General features: G+C 57.6%; 1 protein-coding gene and 1 long non-coding RNA gene across 3 annotated transcripts in view; one reads left to right on the forward strand and one right to left on the reverse strand.

Annotated features, from left to right (window-relative positions):
- The window catches only part of PREX1 (phosphatidylinositol-3,4,5-trisphosphate dependent Rac exchange factor 1), a 186266-nt gene extending 174439 nt beyond the window's left edge, over positions 1-11827 (forward strand). For both annotated transcript variants that reach the window (XM_045444305.1, XM_045444306.1), the window contains exons 32-40: positions 128-348; positions 2797-2896; positions 4596-4739; positions 4838-4952; positions 6655-6721; positions 8021-8193; positions 9650-9752; positions 9976-10043; positions 10912-11827. In XM_045444305.1, the coding sequence (XP_045300261.1) occupies positions 128-348; positions 2797-2896; positions 4596-4739; positions 4838-4952; positions 6655-6721; positions 8021-8193; positions 9650-9752; positions 9976-10043; positions 10912-10954 (1034 nt within the window). In that variant the 3' untranslated portion in view covers positions 10955-11827. The remainder of the gene's footprint in view (positions 1-127; positions 349-2796; positions 2897-4595; positions 4740-4837; positions 4953-6654; positions 6722-8020; positions 8194-9649; positions 9753-9975; positions 10044-10911) is intronic.
- Positions 11828-12533: 706 nt separating this feature from the next.
- On the reverse strand, positions 12534-14162 carry LOC123580060. The gene is made up of 2 exons (XR_006703107.1): positions 12979-14162; positions 12534-12805 (listed from the first exon to the last, which is right to left on the reverse strand). It is a non-coding gene; the product is annotated as an uncharacterized LOC123580060 (long non-coding RNA).
- Between the last annotated feature and the right edge of the window lie 1412 nt (positions 14163-15574).

Genomic DNA, 15574 nt, shown 5'->3' on the forward strand with positions numbered 1-15574 from the left:
CAGGCTGGGGCCCCGAGGGGGGCGCTGGCGGGGGGTCGGTTCTGGGCCCCCGGGCCTTGGGACGGGAGCCTGCTGATGGCCCGGGAGCGCCCAGCCCAGCGGGGCCCCCGTCCTGCCCTCTCCCCAGACACGGATCTGCAGCTGCGCAGGGACGCCGTCTTCTGCCAGGCCCTGGTGGCCGCTGTGTGCACCTTCTCTGAGCAGCTGCTGGCGGCCCTCAGCTACCGCTACAACAACAACGGCGAGTACGAGGAGAGCAGCCGGGACGCCAGCCGCAAGTGGCTGGAGCAGGTGGCGGCCACCGGAGTCCTGCTGCACTGTCAGTCCCTGCTGTCGCCGGCTGCCGCGGTGAGTGAGGGGGCGAGGCGGTGCCTTCCGGAACTTGGTACAGGAGAGCTCTCGCTTGCTGCCCCAGGCTCTCGCGCACCTCGCCGTGCGTTCGGCACTTATTGGGCCCCTACTGTGTGCCACCGTTACAGGCGCTGGGCATCCAGTGGCGAACAAAACCGCGCCCTTGTAGTCGAGAATCTTAAATCCCGGTGGGGGAGGGGCAGACGTAACTAAGTGAGATGAACCATACGGACCAGTGGTCCTCAGTTAACCAGGGCAAGTGTACCTCCTGGGAGACACTTGGTGATGTCTGGAGGTATTTTAGGTTGTCAGAACTGAGGGAAGACGTGGAGACTTCTGGCGTCCGGGCTTGGGGATGCTGCTAAACCTTCTACAGTGCTTAGGATGCCCCTCCCCAACAGATAACCTGGCCCCAAATGTCAGCAGCGCCACCTCTGCGTGTGATGATAAAGGCTAAGGAGAAAAACACGGAAGGGGGCAGGAAGGTGGCCAGTGAAGCCCTCACTGAGAAAGTGACATCTGACTAAGAATCGAAGGAGGCGGGGGAGTGAGCCGTGAGGATGTGGGGAGGAAGCTTCCAGGCAGCGAAGAACAGGAGGTGCAAAGGCCCTGAGGCAAGAGCTTGCGTGCAGTGTCTGAGGAACAGGGTGCCCAGTATGGCTGGAGCAGAGGGAACCGGGGGAGGGTGGGGGAGGGGGGTCCTGAGAATTAACTGCGACACACTGTGCAGGGTCTTCCAGGCTGTGGTAGGGGCTTTGGCTGTCCCTGGGTGGCTGTGAGCCCCGGGAGGGTTTTGAGCAGAGGACGGACCCGGGTCTGACTTCTACGCTTGATGAATCGCCCGCCCATGCTGCTGGGTGGGGATGAGACTATGGAAGGGCAAGAATGGAAACGGGGAGGTCGGAGAGCCTGCTTTTGGAACAGTCAGGTGAGATTCCCTGGTGCAGACAGCATCTCCTTTAATCCTTGCGGTAGCCCTGAGGTGGGTCCTTTACCATCCGCATCTCAAGGATGAGAACGCCGAGGTCCAGGGAGTCAGGTTTGAACTCTGGGAGTCTGACTCTGAGCCCGGTTAACCCCTAGGCTACCCTGCTTTCTTTGCATCTTCTCTTTTATCCCTGACTCCCCTGTCTGTCCACTGTCAGGGCTCGGAATCAGCCCCAAGGAGGCAGAGCCAAGTTCTCAGCCTTTGGGGGTGCCGGTGTCCGGAGCTGACACCCCCCCCCCCCTCAGCAATGCGGCCCGCAGTGGCACTTGCTCTGTGCTGTTTGCTCCTCCACGCCGTGTGTGCCCTCGGCTGAGCTCCCCCCCACCGCCTCTGCAGCTCTGAGCCTCCTGGGCATTGTCCCAGGCTGGGCTGGAAAGTGTGGCCGAGGCGCGCCCTCTGCTGGCCAGTGTTGCATGCAAATGTCTGCCTGGCCTGAGATCTACTCACATTTGGTTCCCGAAAGCACCCCTGGTGGGACCGAAAGGCGGCTGGGACAGCCAGCCCTCACTTTCCTCTTCTCAGATGAGGACATGGGGCCCAGTGCATTAATTCATCAGTCACCATGATGTGCCAGGCTCTGGGCTGGGTGCTGCGGGTCTGAAGCTAACTGAAGGGAGATGGAAAGGAGGAGAGTTCTGTAGAAGTTGTAGAAGCGACTGGGTTTCTTTGGGTTCAGGGGTCAGAGCCAGCTTCTCTAGTGAGGGGATGTTTGAGCCGAGACCTGGGTACCGAGACAGCGGTGGGCTGGGTGGTCTGAGGAAGTGTTCTGGGCAGAGGGAACAGCATGTGCCAAGGCTCTGAGCAGGCTGGGTATGGTTTGGGAGATCAGGCTGGCCACATCTGTAGGGCTTGGGACTATTCGGGGAGTAGAGAGAGGGTTCAGAGGCTCTCCCCGCCTCTCCAGGTTATCCATGTCTGCCCTGTGCTGGGGGGCGAGGGTGGCAGAAGGAGACCTGCAAAGAGGTTGGTGTTGTCCTTGTACTGGGGGCATTGGGGGGGGGGGGTGGGGGGCGGTGGGTGGGCCAGCAGAGTGTTCTGGTGGCTGAGCTTGTGGGGGCTTGGTGATCTGTATAGGGTGAGGGGAGAGAGATGTTGAGAAATCCTTAAAGGTTGGGGGCTTGGTCCCCTGGGCCAATGCTAGTGTGCTTCGCCAAAGTGGGCCTGTTGGAGGAAGGTGGGCAGGACAATGGGGACTTTTGTTGGGCATGTTAGGCTTGAAATGGCTAAGATGGATTGGTGCACATTAGAACATAGATGGGTTCTGACCACGGGAGGTACAGGATAAGCCTAGAGCAAACGCAGTTTCACGTCCAGCCCTGGACAGCCCAGCGCAGGACCCTGTGCCTGGTAGGCACGCAGCCTGGTGTGTTGACTAGAGTTGAATCACAGAATCTCGAAGTGAAATCTCAGGATAGGGGTGGCATCTGAGAACCCTCCACCCTGTCTCCCTTCTACAGAAGGAGGAACGGACCATGCTGGAGGACATCTGGGTGACCCTGTCAGAGCTGGACAATGTCACCTTTTCCTTTAAACAGATGGATGAGAACTACGTGGCCAGTGAGTGATTCATAACATCCCTACTGTGAGAGTTGGGGTTCTGGGATGGAGGTGACTGCTCTGGGGCCACCCTGCCACCAGGGCAGCTGCCCAAGGTTAAACCGGATCTAGACTTTCAAACCTCTTGCTCCCAACATGAGTCCCAAAGCCGAACCTTGGGGCATGTATGGAAAGAGGGGTTTCGTTTTGTATAAACCCAGCTATCTCCAACAGTTCTTGGAATAACAGCCAATACCCAATTCTTATTAAAATTCTGCCCTAGAGATACTTCTTTGGAGTGAAGACTTCTTAAGATTTCCTAAGGGTTTATACCATAATTTTTCCCCTGACTTTCTCCCTCCCTCCTTCCCACCTACTCTTTCACATGCACATCCATTCATCCATCCAATCCATTCACCCATTTATCTGTTTACCCACCCATCAATTCAATTTATCCATCTGTCCATCCACCCATCCATCCATCCATCCATCCCATTCACCCATTTACCTGTCCACCCACCCACCCATCCAGACAGCCCATGCATCCATCCATCCCATCCACCACCCATCCATGCATCCATCCACCCAATCCATCCATTCACCCATATCCATCCATCCATATCCACCCATCCACCCATCCATCCATCCATCCATCCATCCATCCAATCCATTCACCCATTTATCTGTTTACCCATCCATCAATTCAATTTATCCATCTGTCCATCCACCCATCCATCCACCCATCCATCCATTTATCCATCCACCCATCTATCCATCCATCCATCCAATCCATTCACCCATTTATCTGTTTACCCACCCATCAATTCAATTTATCCATCTGTCCATCCACCCATCCATCCACCCATCCATCCATTTATCCATCCATCCATCCATCCATCCATCCATCCATCCATCCATCCAATCCATTCACCCATTTATCTGTTTACCCATCCATCAATTCAATTTATCCATCTGTCCATCCACCCATCCATCCATCCCATCCATCCATCCATCCATCCATCCATGAATCAATTTCCACCTCCTTGGGGCTGATGTCATCCTGTTCAAAATGCACAGACCAGAGTCTAGATGGAGAGCAAGTGTCTTCTGAGGTACCAACTGGAATTGACTGGCAGTGGCTGCCTGTCCACAGGCAGAATTGGGCTCAGGGGCAACTGTTGACCGGTTAGTGATTTTGCAGGATGGGGTGTGAATGCCGTAATTTTGCCACTCCTGCCATAAACTCTTCCTTATGGGTGTAAATAAGATGCAGGTCCTGTTCGAGGGTAGGTCTTGCCAGGTAGAGGCCCTGGGCTCCCAGGTCAGGGGTACAAGGAGTGCGGTGAAGCTCCGGGGACCCTGGCCGCTCCCCAGGGGGGCAGAACCCGCGCCAGGTCTAAGAACGAAGCGGTGGAAACCAGGACCTGCGGAAGGAGGCGGAAAGAAGTCAGAGGCTCCTCTCCTGTGTGTGGGAGGGCGGGGCTGTCCGAGGCCAGCGCTGGAGGGAGGGCAGGGAGGGCTGACCAGTGCTCTAGGGCGGGCAGGCAGGGAGGTCCCAGGATGCCTCCCCGAAGGTGGGAGCCAAGAGATTCCGAGGCTACTCCGTGGAGGTGGTGAGAGCGGGGAGGTGCTGGGACGCCACTCTGCCTGGCGAAGGTAGAGCGGGGCTCCCCCCAGGCCCAGGGAGTGAGCCGCCCTGTCCCACTGTGCCCTCCCACAGACACCAACGTCTTCCACCACATCGAGGGCAGCCGGCAGGCGCTGAAGGTCGTCTTCTTCCTCGACAGCTACCATTTCTCCAAGCTGCCCTCCCGCTTGGAGGGCGGAGGCAGCCTGAGGCTGCACACCGTGCTGTTCACGAAGGGTGAGTTGTGGGGTGCCGGGTGGGGCCCGGCGGGGGGAGCCGAGGCCTCTGAGCACACCGGGACCCGGCCACCTGCTCTTCTGGTTTTTCCTTCATAGCTCTGGAGAATGTGGAGGGGCCACCCCCTCCAGGCAGCCAGGCTGTGGAAGATTTGCAGCAGGAGATCAACGCCCAGTCCCTGGAGAAGGTTCAGCAGTATTACCGCAAGCTCAGGTAGGTATCTGCCTGGGCTGCGTGCTGGGGACAGGAGTCTGGGCACTGCTGTGGCAGGGCAGGCATTAGCACGTAAGGCACCGGGCAGGTCCCCAGTGTGGGAGCGCACAAAACACCCTTTCTTAAGCACCTGCTGTCTGCTAGGCCCTCTGCGTACACGGGCTGTGCAGATTCTCCGAGAAGTCACAGGAGGCCATTCTGGCCACTTCACAGATGAGGAGACTGAGGCCCCGAGAGCATACCCAGCTTGCTCAAGGTCGCACTGGTAGACAGTGGCTGAGCTGAGCTTTGAACTGGGTCTGTTTCCCTTCAAAGCAGATTCTTCCAATTGAGAGGAGCTGTGTATTCCGTTCTGTGTGGGGTGGGAGTTGGAACAGGGGTCCTGGCCTTCTTGAGCCTGGGAGGAAGGAGGGTGAGCCCCAGGCCTTGGCCCTGCTCAAAAGAAACCCCCAGAGAGAAGCGGAGAGCAGGGGCCACATCTGCCAGAAGGAAGCTTCCGGCCCAGGGAGGCAGCTCTCAGCACCACCCCTCCAGCCCGGCTCCTTCCTAATTCTGCCTCACCTTCTTCCCCTGTGGAGAAGGTAGATTGAAAATCAGGAGATGGGGATTTACTGTCTCGGGGCCCAGCTTCACCATCTGGAGACAGGAGAGTGACGCTTTCGTTTGCTTGTTCAGGGAAAGCATCCAGCTGTATTATTACAACTGGTGTCTCTTTGGATTGGTCAATGCCATCAGTCCGTCTTGTGCCGTTTGTTGAATATATATATATTTTTTAATGTTTATTTTTGAGAGAGAGAGAAAGAGTGCGCATGCAAGCATAGGAGGGACAGAGAGAGAGGGAGACACAGAATCGGAAGCAGGCTCCAGGCTCCGAGCTGTCAGCACAGAGCCCGACTCGGGGCTCAAACCCACTTAACTGTGAGATCATGACCTGAGCTGAAGTTGGACACGCAAACGACTGAGCCACCCAGGCGCCCCCATTTGTTGAATATTTGAAACATTGCCTCCAAGAGCATTCCCATATCCATCCCTTCCTTTATTCAGCACGCGTTAATCGAGAGCTTTTGTGGGCCAGGCTCTGTTCTGGATGCTTGCTCAGCAGACCGCAGTGGCAAACAAAGCCTGTTCTTCACGGAGCGCGGATTCTAGAGCAGCAGTTGCCCTGCGTTGTCAATAAAGTTTTATTAGCACACAGCCACGTTCCTTTGCATCTGTACTGTCCGTGGCTGCTTCTGGGCTACAGCAGCAGATCTGAGCAGCATTTTGATGGACACAGTCTGGTCCACACGGCCTGAAACACTTACTGTTCTGACCCTTCACAGAAAAAACTTGGCTGAGCCCTGTTTCTAGAGGGGGAGAGGGGCAATAAACCAGTAAACGAAGAGCACTGTAGCGTGCCAAGTGATGAGAAGTGCTCAGAGGAGAGACTCAGTAGGACAAGGGGATAGACGGTAGGGAGGCAGGGTGCTGATTGTGACAGCAGGCAGGGAGAGGTGGCATTTGAGGAGTGCCTGTCGGGGCAGGGGGGGAGTACGCAGGAGGCCCCTGTTGTCCCCACCCCCCACTGCTGGAGGAGCAGGTGGCCGGACGGGGAGAGCCGTGCAAGGCGCTCCCAGTGTGAGTCTTTGGGGGAACAGAGGGGCAGCGGCCGCAGTAGGGTAGGGGCCCCGCCCTCACCGCCACCCCCATCTTTCTCTCTCAGGGCATTTTACCTGGAACGGTCTAACCTGCCCACGGATGCCAGCACGACAGCGGTGAAGATAGACCAGGTGTGCCCCCCTTCCCTCACCCTGCTGCGGAGCTTGGGCCGGGCTGCGGGCTGCTGTCAGGGTCAAGGTGCAGCAGATGGGGCCCAGGGTCCTGGCCCAGCACCCCGGCCCAGCACGAATCCTGGCAGAGAAGCCCCTGAGGCCTCTGTAGTCCCCCCTCCAGGGATATCCCTCCCGGGAGAACTCCTTCCCCGTTCTAGGAGTTCCAGCTTCCTCCCCACCCACCTCGGAATTCCTTAGATGTTTCTCCCCCTGCTGGCATGGGTGCACCTGTGCCTGTCTTCTCTCCCTTGTTTACCCAAGCATGTCTCTGCAGCAGCCGCCCTCACCAGATGTGGCCGTGTGGTAGTCTTTTTGTTTGATTGAAATTTGTTGCCAGCATTAAAAATTTTTTTTTAATGTTTATTTATTTTTGAGACAGAGAGAGATAGAGACAGAGCACGAGCAGGGGAGGGGCAGAGAGACAGGGAGACACAGAATCTGAGGCAGGCTCCAGGCTCTGAGCTGTCAGCACAGAGCCTGACACGGGGCTTGAACCCACAAACCATGAGATCATGACCTGAGCTGAAGTCGGACGCTTAACCGATTGAGCCACCCAGGCGCCCCTATTGCCAGCACTTTAAAATCAAAAGCTTTCCAGTGAAATGGAGGCTTCTAGCTTTTCTTGAGAAATGGAGAGATCTGTCTGTGTGTGGCCCACATTCCCACGTGTCACAGTTGCCCTTCCGAGGGCGTGTGCTCCGGGCCTTTTGCCCGCGTCCCAGGCGCAGGCAGACCTCGAATTTGACGGCACTTTTGGGGTACTGGCCTCGGGACTGGAGGCTGGGGGCTCCCGGAGAAGTTGGTGGGCACAGCCCTCTGGGAGTTCGTGGTCTGGCTGGCAGAATATTAAGATGACACAGAGAGAACTGGCAAACCACCATTTTGTGCCTGCACAGGTGATGGAGGGAAGGTCCTTCCCAGGAAGGCTCTGTTGGGAGAGGACAGGAGAGGGCACTTCTTTCCGGCTTAGTTAGGGGCACACTGGGGCAGGTGGAAAGAATTAGGTAGGAAGGCTAGGCTGGAAATGTAGTGTAAACACTGAATACCAGCTTGCGGGGCAGTGGGGAGCCACAGGTGGTCCTTGAGCAGGAGTCATGGAAGGTTAACCGGGCTGTAACCCCCGGAGAGGTGAGCCAGGAGGACAGCTACAATAACAGAGCCGGGCGAGAGGGAGATGATGGGGAGCAAGGCTGGTGGGGGCCTCCTCTCAATGCCCTGGGGTGTGTGTGTGTGTGTGTGTGTGTGTGTGCCTCACAGCTGATACGCCCCATCAATGCCCTGGATGAGCTCTGCCGCCTCATGAAGTCCTTCGTCCACCCTAAACCTGGTGCCAGTGGGAGCCTGGGTGCCGGCCTCATCCCCATCTCCTCGGAGCTCTGCTACCGCCTGGGCGCTTGCCAGATCGCCATGTGTGGCACGGGTATGCAGAGGTGAGCTGCTGTGACCCTGGAGTTGGGGGGGGCGGGGTGCTGGACGGGCTTCCGGGCGCGAGGAGGCAGGCGGCCGGGGGCTGAATCCTGGTTCTGGCCCTGCCTGTTGAGCCCAGCCACAGCCTTGGCCCTCCCTCTCGGCCTCAGTCTGGGCAGCGGGACTGCAGGGCTGTGTGGTCCTAGGTGCCCTGCTCTGGTTCTCTGTGCTCGGTGTGAATGAGCACCTGTGCAGGGTGGTTCTGCCTGACCATCCGTTCGCCATTAACGTGCTGGTCTTCGCTGGGGCGGAGCTGGCCTCCATGCCTCGTGGACACTCCCCCACTTTCTGCCTGTTGTCCCTGCTCCTTGTCCCCAGGGGTGGGAGTCACCTTCTCTGAGACACTCCCTGACCTCCCAGTTTAAAACTGCACCCTCTCCCCCCCACCCCCCTTCCCCTCCCCTCCTCCTCCCCTCAGCAGCCCCACCACCATCCCACACGCTGGGAGCTTGGCTTGTGTGTTAGTTTACGCCCAGTCACCGCGCGCCCCCCCCCCCCCCCCCCCGCCCCAGTGTCGGCCGGCTCTGTGAGGGCAGGAACTTGTTTCGCTTCTCTGCCCTAGCCTGGCACTGAGCAGCACCTGGCACACAGCAGGTGCTCAATAAATGCTCGTCGCGAGTGCTTGCTGTGTACTGGGCAGCACCGTTGTCAATGGATTAACTCATTTCCTCTTTGTAGCAAGCTGGTGTGATATGGCCTCTTCCAGGGGTTCTCAGTCGAGGGCAGTTTTGCCCCCCAGGGGACACCTGGCACCGTGTCCCGATGCGAGGAGGGCACTGTTGGCGTCTAGTGGTCAGAGGCAGGACAGCCCCCCACGTCCCCCGGTCCGAAGGTCAATAGTACCTCGATACTGGTCTGCCCCTGTCTCGCGGTTGAGGAAACCGGTCTGGAGAAGGCAGCTTACCTGCTGAGGGCCACAGAGTGATTATGTGGCTGAGCTTTGAGTCCAGGGGGTCTGGCTGCAATGCCCACGTTGTAGACTTGTTCAGAACAGACGTGAGGGATGAACGGATATGTCCTGTCGACAAGTTGGGAGGCCAAGCGATTAAGGGAATCACTTCAGTTGTTTCCTCCAACAAGTGTTTATTTACCAAGGTCCTCTTCTGAGCTGGCCGTTGGGAGTGTCAGAGAACAAAACAGGCGAAAGGGAGCAACGGCCGCCTGGTGCTGACGCCTTAGTAAAGCAGTAAAACGCCTACTGTGTGCGGCAGTGCTGGCTGTCGGGAGGAAAGACGGGCAGGTGTTGGGGTGGATGGGGGAGGGGACGGGGGGTTGGGGGGCCTCTCAGGGAGAAGACGCCTGAGGAGGAAGGAGCAAGTCCAGCAGTTTTCTGGGGGCACGTGGGGCAGTTCTCAGGGCAAGAGAGCAGGGCATGAGGCCCGCCCGGCAGCGACGGCCCCTCCTGCCCCTCCCCTGCAGGAGCACCCTGAGCGTCTCCCTGGAGCAGGCAGCCATCTTGGCACGGAGCCACGGGCTGTTGCCCAAGTGCATCATGCAGGCCACGGACATCATGCGGAAGCAGGTGAGGTGGCCCCACCCTCCAGGGACTCTCCGGGGTCTCGTGGGCTGAGGGCATGGTGGCATGAAGGGCCCCAGACCTGGACCTTCTCCCCATCTGGCGGGGCCCTGGATCTCAGCTTCTGGGGCCTCCTGTTACTCCCCTGACCCCACCCCACCTGCGCCCACACACTTCCTCCCTGAACTCTGTGTAGAGGCAGGTCCCAAGCCTCCTTCTTTCTTCCCAGGGACCCAGGGTGGAGATTCTGGCCAAAAACCTCCGAGTCAAGGATCAGATGCCCCAGGGTGCACCGCGGTGAGTGGCTGCTCCCCCCAAGCCCTCTGGGAGGCCGGGACCGGGCTTGGCCGGAACTCCTGGCCTCACCCTGGGAAGCCCCCATGGTGTTCACGCGGGGCCCCACCGCTCGTTTATGGGGACGCACTTTGGGGGGGCGACAAATACCACTGCAGGCAGCCTTCTTATTTCTTTACCAAACAACAACCTTGTGAGCATTCTCTCCAGCCGGCAACTGGGGGGACTGAGGCACAGAGAGGTTAAGTATCTTGTCTGAGGTCATACAGCTAGAAAATGGCGGAGCTGGGACCCTGGCCCTGGCAGCGGAGGCCTAGGGGCCGCGCTCCTGACCACCGTGCTGCCTTGCCTCTCTGTCCTGCCTGTGTCACCACAGCGGCTTCCGGTCCGGTCCCCCTGCCATCATTCTCCCCACAGCAGATCTGACCCACGAGTGGCTCCCTCTTACTCGAGGGTGAAGCCCAGGCCCTTGCCGGTGCAGCCGCGAAGGAACCCGGGGGCCGCCCGCGTGGTGCCGCAGAGGGTCCCCCCATCTGTGAAAACTCCCAAGGGCGGAGCGCTGTGGCTAGTTTGCCACCACCAGCGTGGGAAAGCGCACAGCTCCCGCCGTGTACACGGACGCGCACACACGTATCCTCACCCCCAAACACGCGCGTGCAGACGCGTCTGTGTCTGCAGACTCGTTGCCGGTCCGGAGGGGGCCAGACAGCCGGGGGGGGGGGGCGGGGTGGGAAGCACCAGCAGCGTGGGGGGTTTTCACCCCGCATCTTTTTATACCCGTCGAGCTGTGTTCCTTGGGCGCGGATTATGTGCTCAAAAAGAATGGGCGGCCGGGCCATTGCTCATGGGGCTCCTCACCCGTCTCCGCCAGGCTTTACCGCCTCTGCCAGCCTCCGGTGGACGGAGACCTCTGAACGTGCAGACAGGTGCCAGGTGCTCGGCTGCATCCCCCCCTGGAGCTGGGCTTTGGGAAGCCACAGGGGGCCGCGCCGGCCTTCTGCAGAGCCGGCTGCGACGCTCCTTCCTGCTCCAGGATCCGTCAGCCTGCGTCTTCACCTCCTGTGTGGACAAGCGGAGCCCCCGCTCTCCGATGAGCCGGCCGGTCGGCCCTGGGCCGGCACGTTCTCCACGCTTGTGCCAGAAGCCCGAGGGGGTGCCGGGGACCCACGGAGCTCACTGACGGGTGCAGCCGGGACCTGGGCTCCTGCCCACAAGTCCCCGGGACACGGAGGGGGGATGTCACGGGTGCTGTAGCTGGAGGCCTGCGCACTCAGCTCCCTCAGGATGGTTCAACCTGCACTTTTGAAACCCCTGGTTTCCTTCTAAGTCCGCATTCCAGGCGACACGCGGTGTCTCCTCCTCCTCCTCCTCACCGTAGCTGCCAGTTCACCCCTAACCCTGTACTAACCTGCTCGGTGGACTGGGAGAAGCCGGGCCTCTGCCGGGAAAGACAGAGGGACGGGGCACACCACCTGTCACCAAGAGGAGACTCCAGAGCCACACCAGCTTCTGACATCACCGCCATTGGAACTCGAGCCACCAGTCCTGGGCGCGAGATTTGCTCCGACTTTATTTATATGGCGTGAACTCTCTATGGTTTGTTTTGGGGTTTTTATGTTGTTGGTGTCGTCGAGATTTTTTTTTTTTTTCCTGGGTTGTGTAATTATATATTTGACATTTTAAATCTCAAAGAAAGGTATATTGTCTAACAGGGGACCAACATAAGGTAGTGTTGATGACTTTTCCCACTTCTACTAAAAGAGAAAACTAAATTATTGAAAATCCAACAAATGTCAGTATTTCATCTTTTTTAATATTAGGGTCTTAAGGTATCACTCACAGGTGTTGGCTAGGATCCCTTCCCCCTCGCCCCCCGCCTCAGTTCTCCAGCAGCCGGTCAATATTAGCTTGAATTACTCTGCTCCCTTTCGGCCTGGCTGTGAGGGTTTGAGAGGCAGGTGGACCAGGGCTGGGGGTGGGAGGGGGTTGAAGCGCCCACTTGAGATGCTGTCCCGCACAGGTGTCTGTCCTGCAGGTAGGAGGGCCCCTGGGAAATGCTGGGTGGTGGCTTCTGTAACTTATTATTATTATTATTTTTTGATGTTAGCTCAGAGCAGGGCACTTGGGATTTCTCAGCCAGCCAGAGAGACAGGAAGTCACCCTGCCCGCCTCCTGGGCACAGGGACCCACACTGGGACCTCCTCAGCAGTTTGTCCCCTCTAGCTTGTGTATGCCAGCAGGGAGAAACCCCAGCCGAGGTAGAAGGGAGGGGATATCTATTCTCCACCCTTGTGTGGTGGGTGAGATCAGGTCTGGGTTGCCCACTGCCCCTGAGACTTGAAGCCCCACCAGCATCTTGGCCCCCTGGGCCTCCAGGGACCACCCTCCATCACTTGCCACTGTGGCCGAGATGGCAAGACGTGGGCTTGTTGCTGGACCCAGGTGGCAGGGACACAAATGAAGACCCGCTTTAGCCCCCTGGTGGGAAATGGAGAGGGGCCCCTGAGGGCAAGGGCGTTGTGCACTGGTTTACTTTAAAATGTACAGATCTTCTCATTAAAGTCATGATAGATTTTTTTATTATTAAAAGTCAGTTTATAATACAAAGATCTTGATCTGTGGAGGGTTCCTTTGGGGCTGACTCTGGTGGTGAGGGGCAGGACGGGGTGGCCAGCGACGCGGGCGGAATGAGCTCGTGCTTTGAAGACCACCATACTGGGGACGGTTCCCATCGATCCTGTCGGAGTCCTTGAGCCCGAGGAGTCCTTGAGCCCCACGCAACAGTGACGTTACCCCCCTGAACCCGTTTCCTCCTCTCACACGGGGACAATACATGTTTTCTCTTGCAGGGGAAGAGTGGCGAGGGCTACCCAAGAAAGCACAGTAGGTCTGTGCCTCAGTCGTGCCGGGGCAATAGGGGTTTTTATATTGCGTTCACCTTTATTTTCCATTCCGAGCTCCATTTCGCTGTGATGGAAAATGCGGCAATTTTCCCAGGCATTCCTTGCCTTCTCTTGGGTGTCATGTCAGGGTTCCCGCTCTTCCATGTGCCCGGGGGTCCGGATAGGTCCGAGGGATGCTACCGAGGTGCCCTCTGCTGCAGCCTGTGAGGCCCATTGCGGTCTCGGATCTGGGATCTGGGATCTGGGATCTGGGATCTGGGGTGGGGTCGGAGGTCCACGCAACACAGAGGCTGGTTCTCGGCCAATCAGGATCCAGGCTGCCGCAAACGGACCAATCAGAATAGATGCCAGCACAGACTCTGCGCATGCACACGTGGACCTGTCTGGGTCTCGGGCTGTGACTGGTCCACGGCACCTGCTCGTGCCCTGCCCATCCTTATGAAGCTTCCTGGCTCCCGTCTGCGCATCCAGAGAAATCTCAACCCCTGGGCCGGATTTGATCTGCAGACCTGTTTCCCTAGGTTTGTCCTATGCCTGCCTCCCTCTCCCTCCCTCCCTCCCTCCTTTCTTCCTTCCCTTCCCCTCTGCTCCTTCTTATGGTTCCCTCTTCCCTCCTTACTGTCTTTTCCTCCTTTCCCACACTTTGGAAAACACTGACATCTACGAAAGGCTCCCTTAGGGTACCCTCCCTGAAGCCAGCTGCCCTTGCGAACCCCCTGAACCACGATGCCCACACCCAGTTCTGTCATTTCAGACCAGCGTGCCTTCTCTTTTAGCGTCTACTCCTTCCAAGTTAACCCATTTCAGAGCTTATGCTCTCAAGGCCCAGACTGGGTCTTTCCCAGAGAGAGATCCCTGTCTTCAATTACAGGTTTCAAAAGACTCCATACTGTAATAGTTGGGAATGAATCCCGATAGGATTTTAGGCACAGCGACGGACTGATTATTTGGAATTATTTGAGGCCAGTGTTTAGATCCAGCGAAAAACCCTTTGAGGGGAGAGCTGTTGCCTCCGTCTATATTTGGGGTCAACGAGGAGGATTTAATGGCTTCCTTCAGGCAGGCGCTTTGTATAGGAAGCAGCCAATTTCTGCCTGTTCTGCATCGTGGGTACCAGGAATGAGAAAAGGGAATTGTCAGATAGTGATAGGCAGAGGCAGCTTTGGTTTTAGCTGAGAGGTAGGGTCTCTGTGGCCTTAACCAAGTCCCATCCAGCTTTGTCTGCAAACTGGGGGTGGGGGGGGGGGTGTAAAGCCCAGGACCTGCTTTGGTCTCAGGAAGGCCTTTTTTTTTCACAGCACAAAAGGGAAGGAATAGGTGCAAGGGGGCGTTTTACAGGAGGTCTCAGACTTGGGGCCTGAGGGCTGAAACTTGGAAACAGGTGTGGGTTTTGGTTTTGTTTTCCCAGACATGATGTTTTCATAATTTTGAACAAGACCCTCCAGAAGTGGCAGATTTCACTTCCAAATTCTGGTTTGTTTTTTGTTCCTTTTGAAAATTGAGAAGTTCTGGTCCCACTGGCCCACATTTCTGCCATGCCACGTGTCAGCTGTGGCTGAGAAGGGCCACCTCCTTCGGGCAAGACGCCAGCTCTCTCGTCCCTCGCAGCCCCACCTGACCTGGCACATTCCTTTACCTGACCTCCTTGGCTCCGGGCAGGCCTTGCTGCCTCTTAACTGTCCAGATCCTCAGCTCTGGAGTCACCACGGCGATGTCGGCTGAAGGAGGACCTGGTGACTGGGGTTGCTGGGCTGGTCGATGGCACATCAAGGGGTGGGCAAAACCCTGCAGCTGATGAATCTCTTGAACCTCCCAGCTGGACTTCCAGAATCTCTCTGAGCCTCTGTTTCTTCCAACTGTCCAGTGGAGCCCAGATATGGCTCCTTGATGTGGATGGTGTCAGGGGCCAGCCACTCAGGAAGCCAAAGGTGGGATGGGGTGTGTTGGCCACTTTATGGTTTTATCTAAATGTAACTGCTTATGTGTTTGCCATCCTCCTTTCCGACCAGTAGGAGCACCTTGAGAACAGGAGCCATATCCCCTCCTGTCTGCTGTGTGCCCAGTGTCCAGCCCAGTGCTGGGCATCGGTGAACCATGGTGAAAATAAAAGAAGGATCATGACTATCCGAGCCGAGAACCACGTGCCTATGACCGCATGCTCTGCGTCTGGCTTTGTTCTGGGGCTGGGCTGGATTGTGGAGGGCCATGAGGATCTGGGCGGAGACCTTTGAAGTCGGATACCCTCACCGGCCCCCCGGACCTGGAAGGGTTCTGTACTTGCTGAGTGCCATCTCCTGAGAGGTCACCGCCTCTCTTGGAACCTCAGTTTCCTTCTCTGAGAAATGGAGGGGTTTACCCATCTGGCTGTGTTGTTGACCAGGAGAACCAACAGGGTCCAGGGTTGCCAAATTTAACTTCCAGGGGATGGATGTGGTGCTCTGTCCTTCCAGCAGGTGGCGCCAGAGACTGTGTAGTGACAGGAGGTTCCGGTTCACCTGGGCTCTTGTCCTGGCAGGTCCTGCCTACCAGCTTCCAGCCCAAATGCTGGCTGTTGGGTGCCCACATTTGGGAGAGAGGCAGCCTTGAGGCCCGGGCTGGGACTGTCTGGTTGATGGGCACTGTCCCCTGCCA

The sequence above is a fragment of the Leopardus geoffroyi genome, chromosome A3 (assembly GCF_018350155.1).
Source record: "Leopardus geoffroyi isolate Oge1 chromosome A3, O.geoffroyi_Oge1_pat1.0, whole genome shotgun sequence".
Taxonomy (NCBI): Eukaryota; Metazoa; Chordata; class Mammalia; order Carnivora; family Felidae; genus Leopardus; species Leopardus geoffroyi.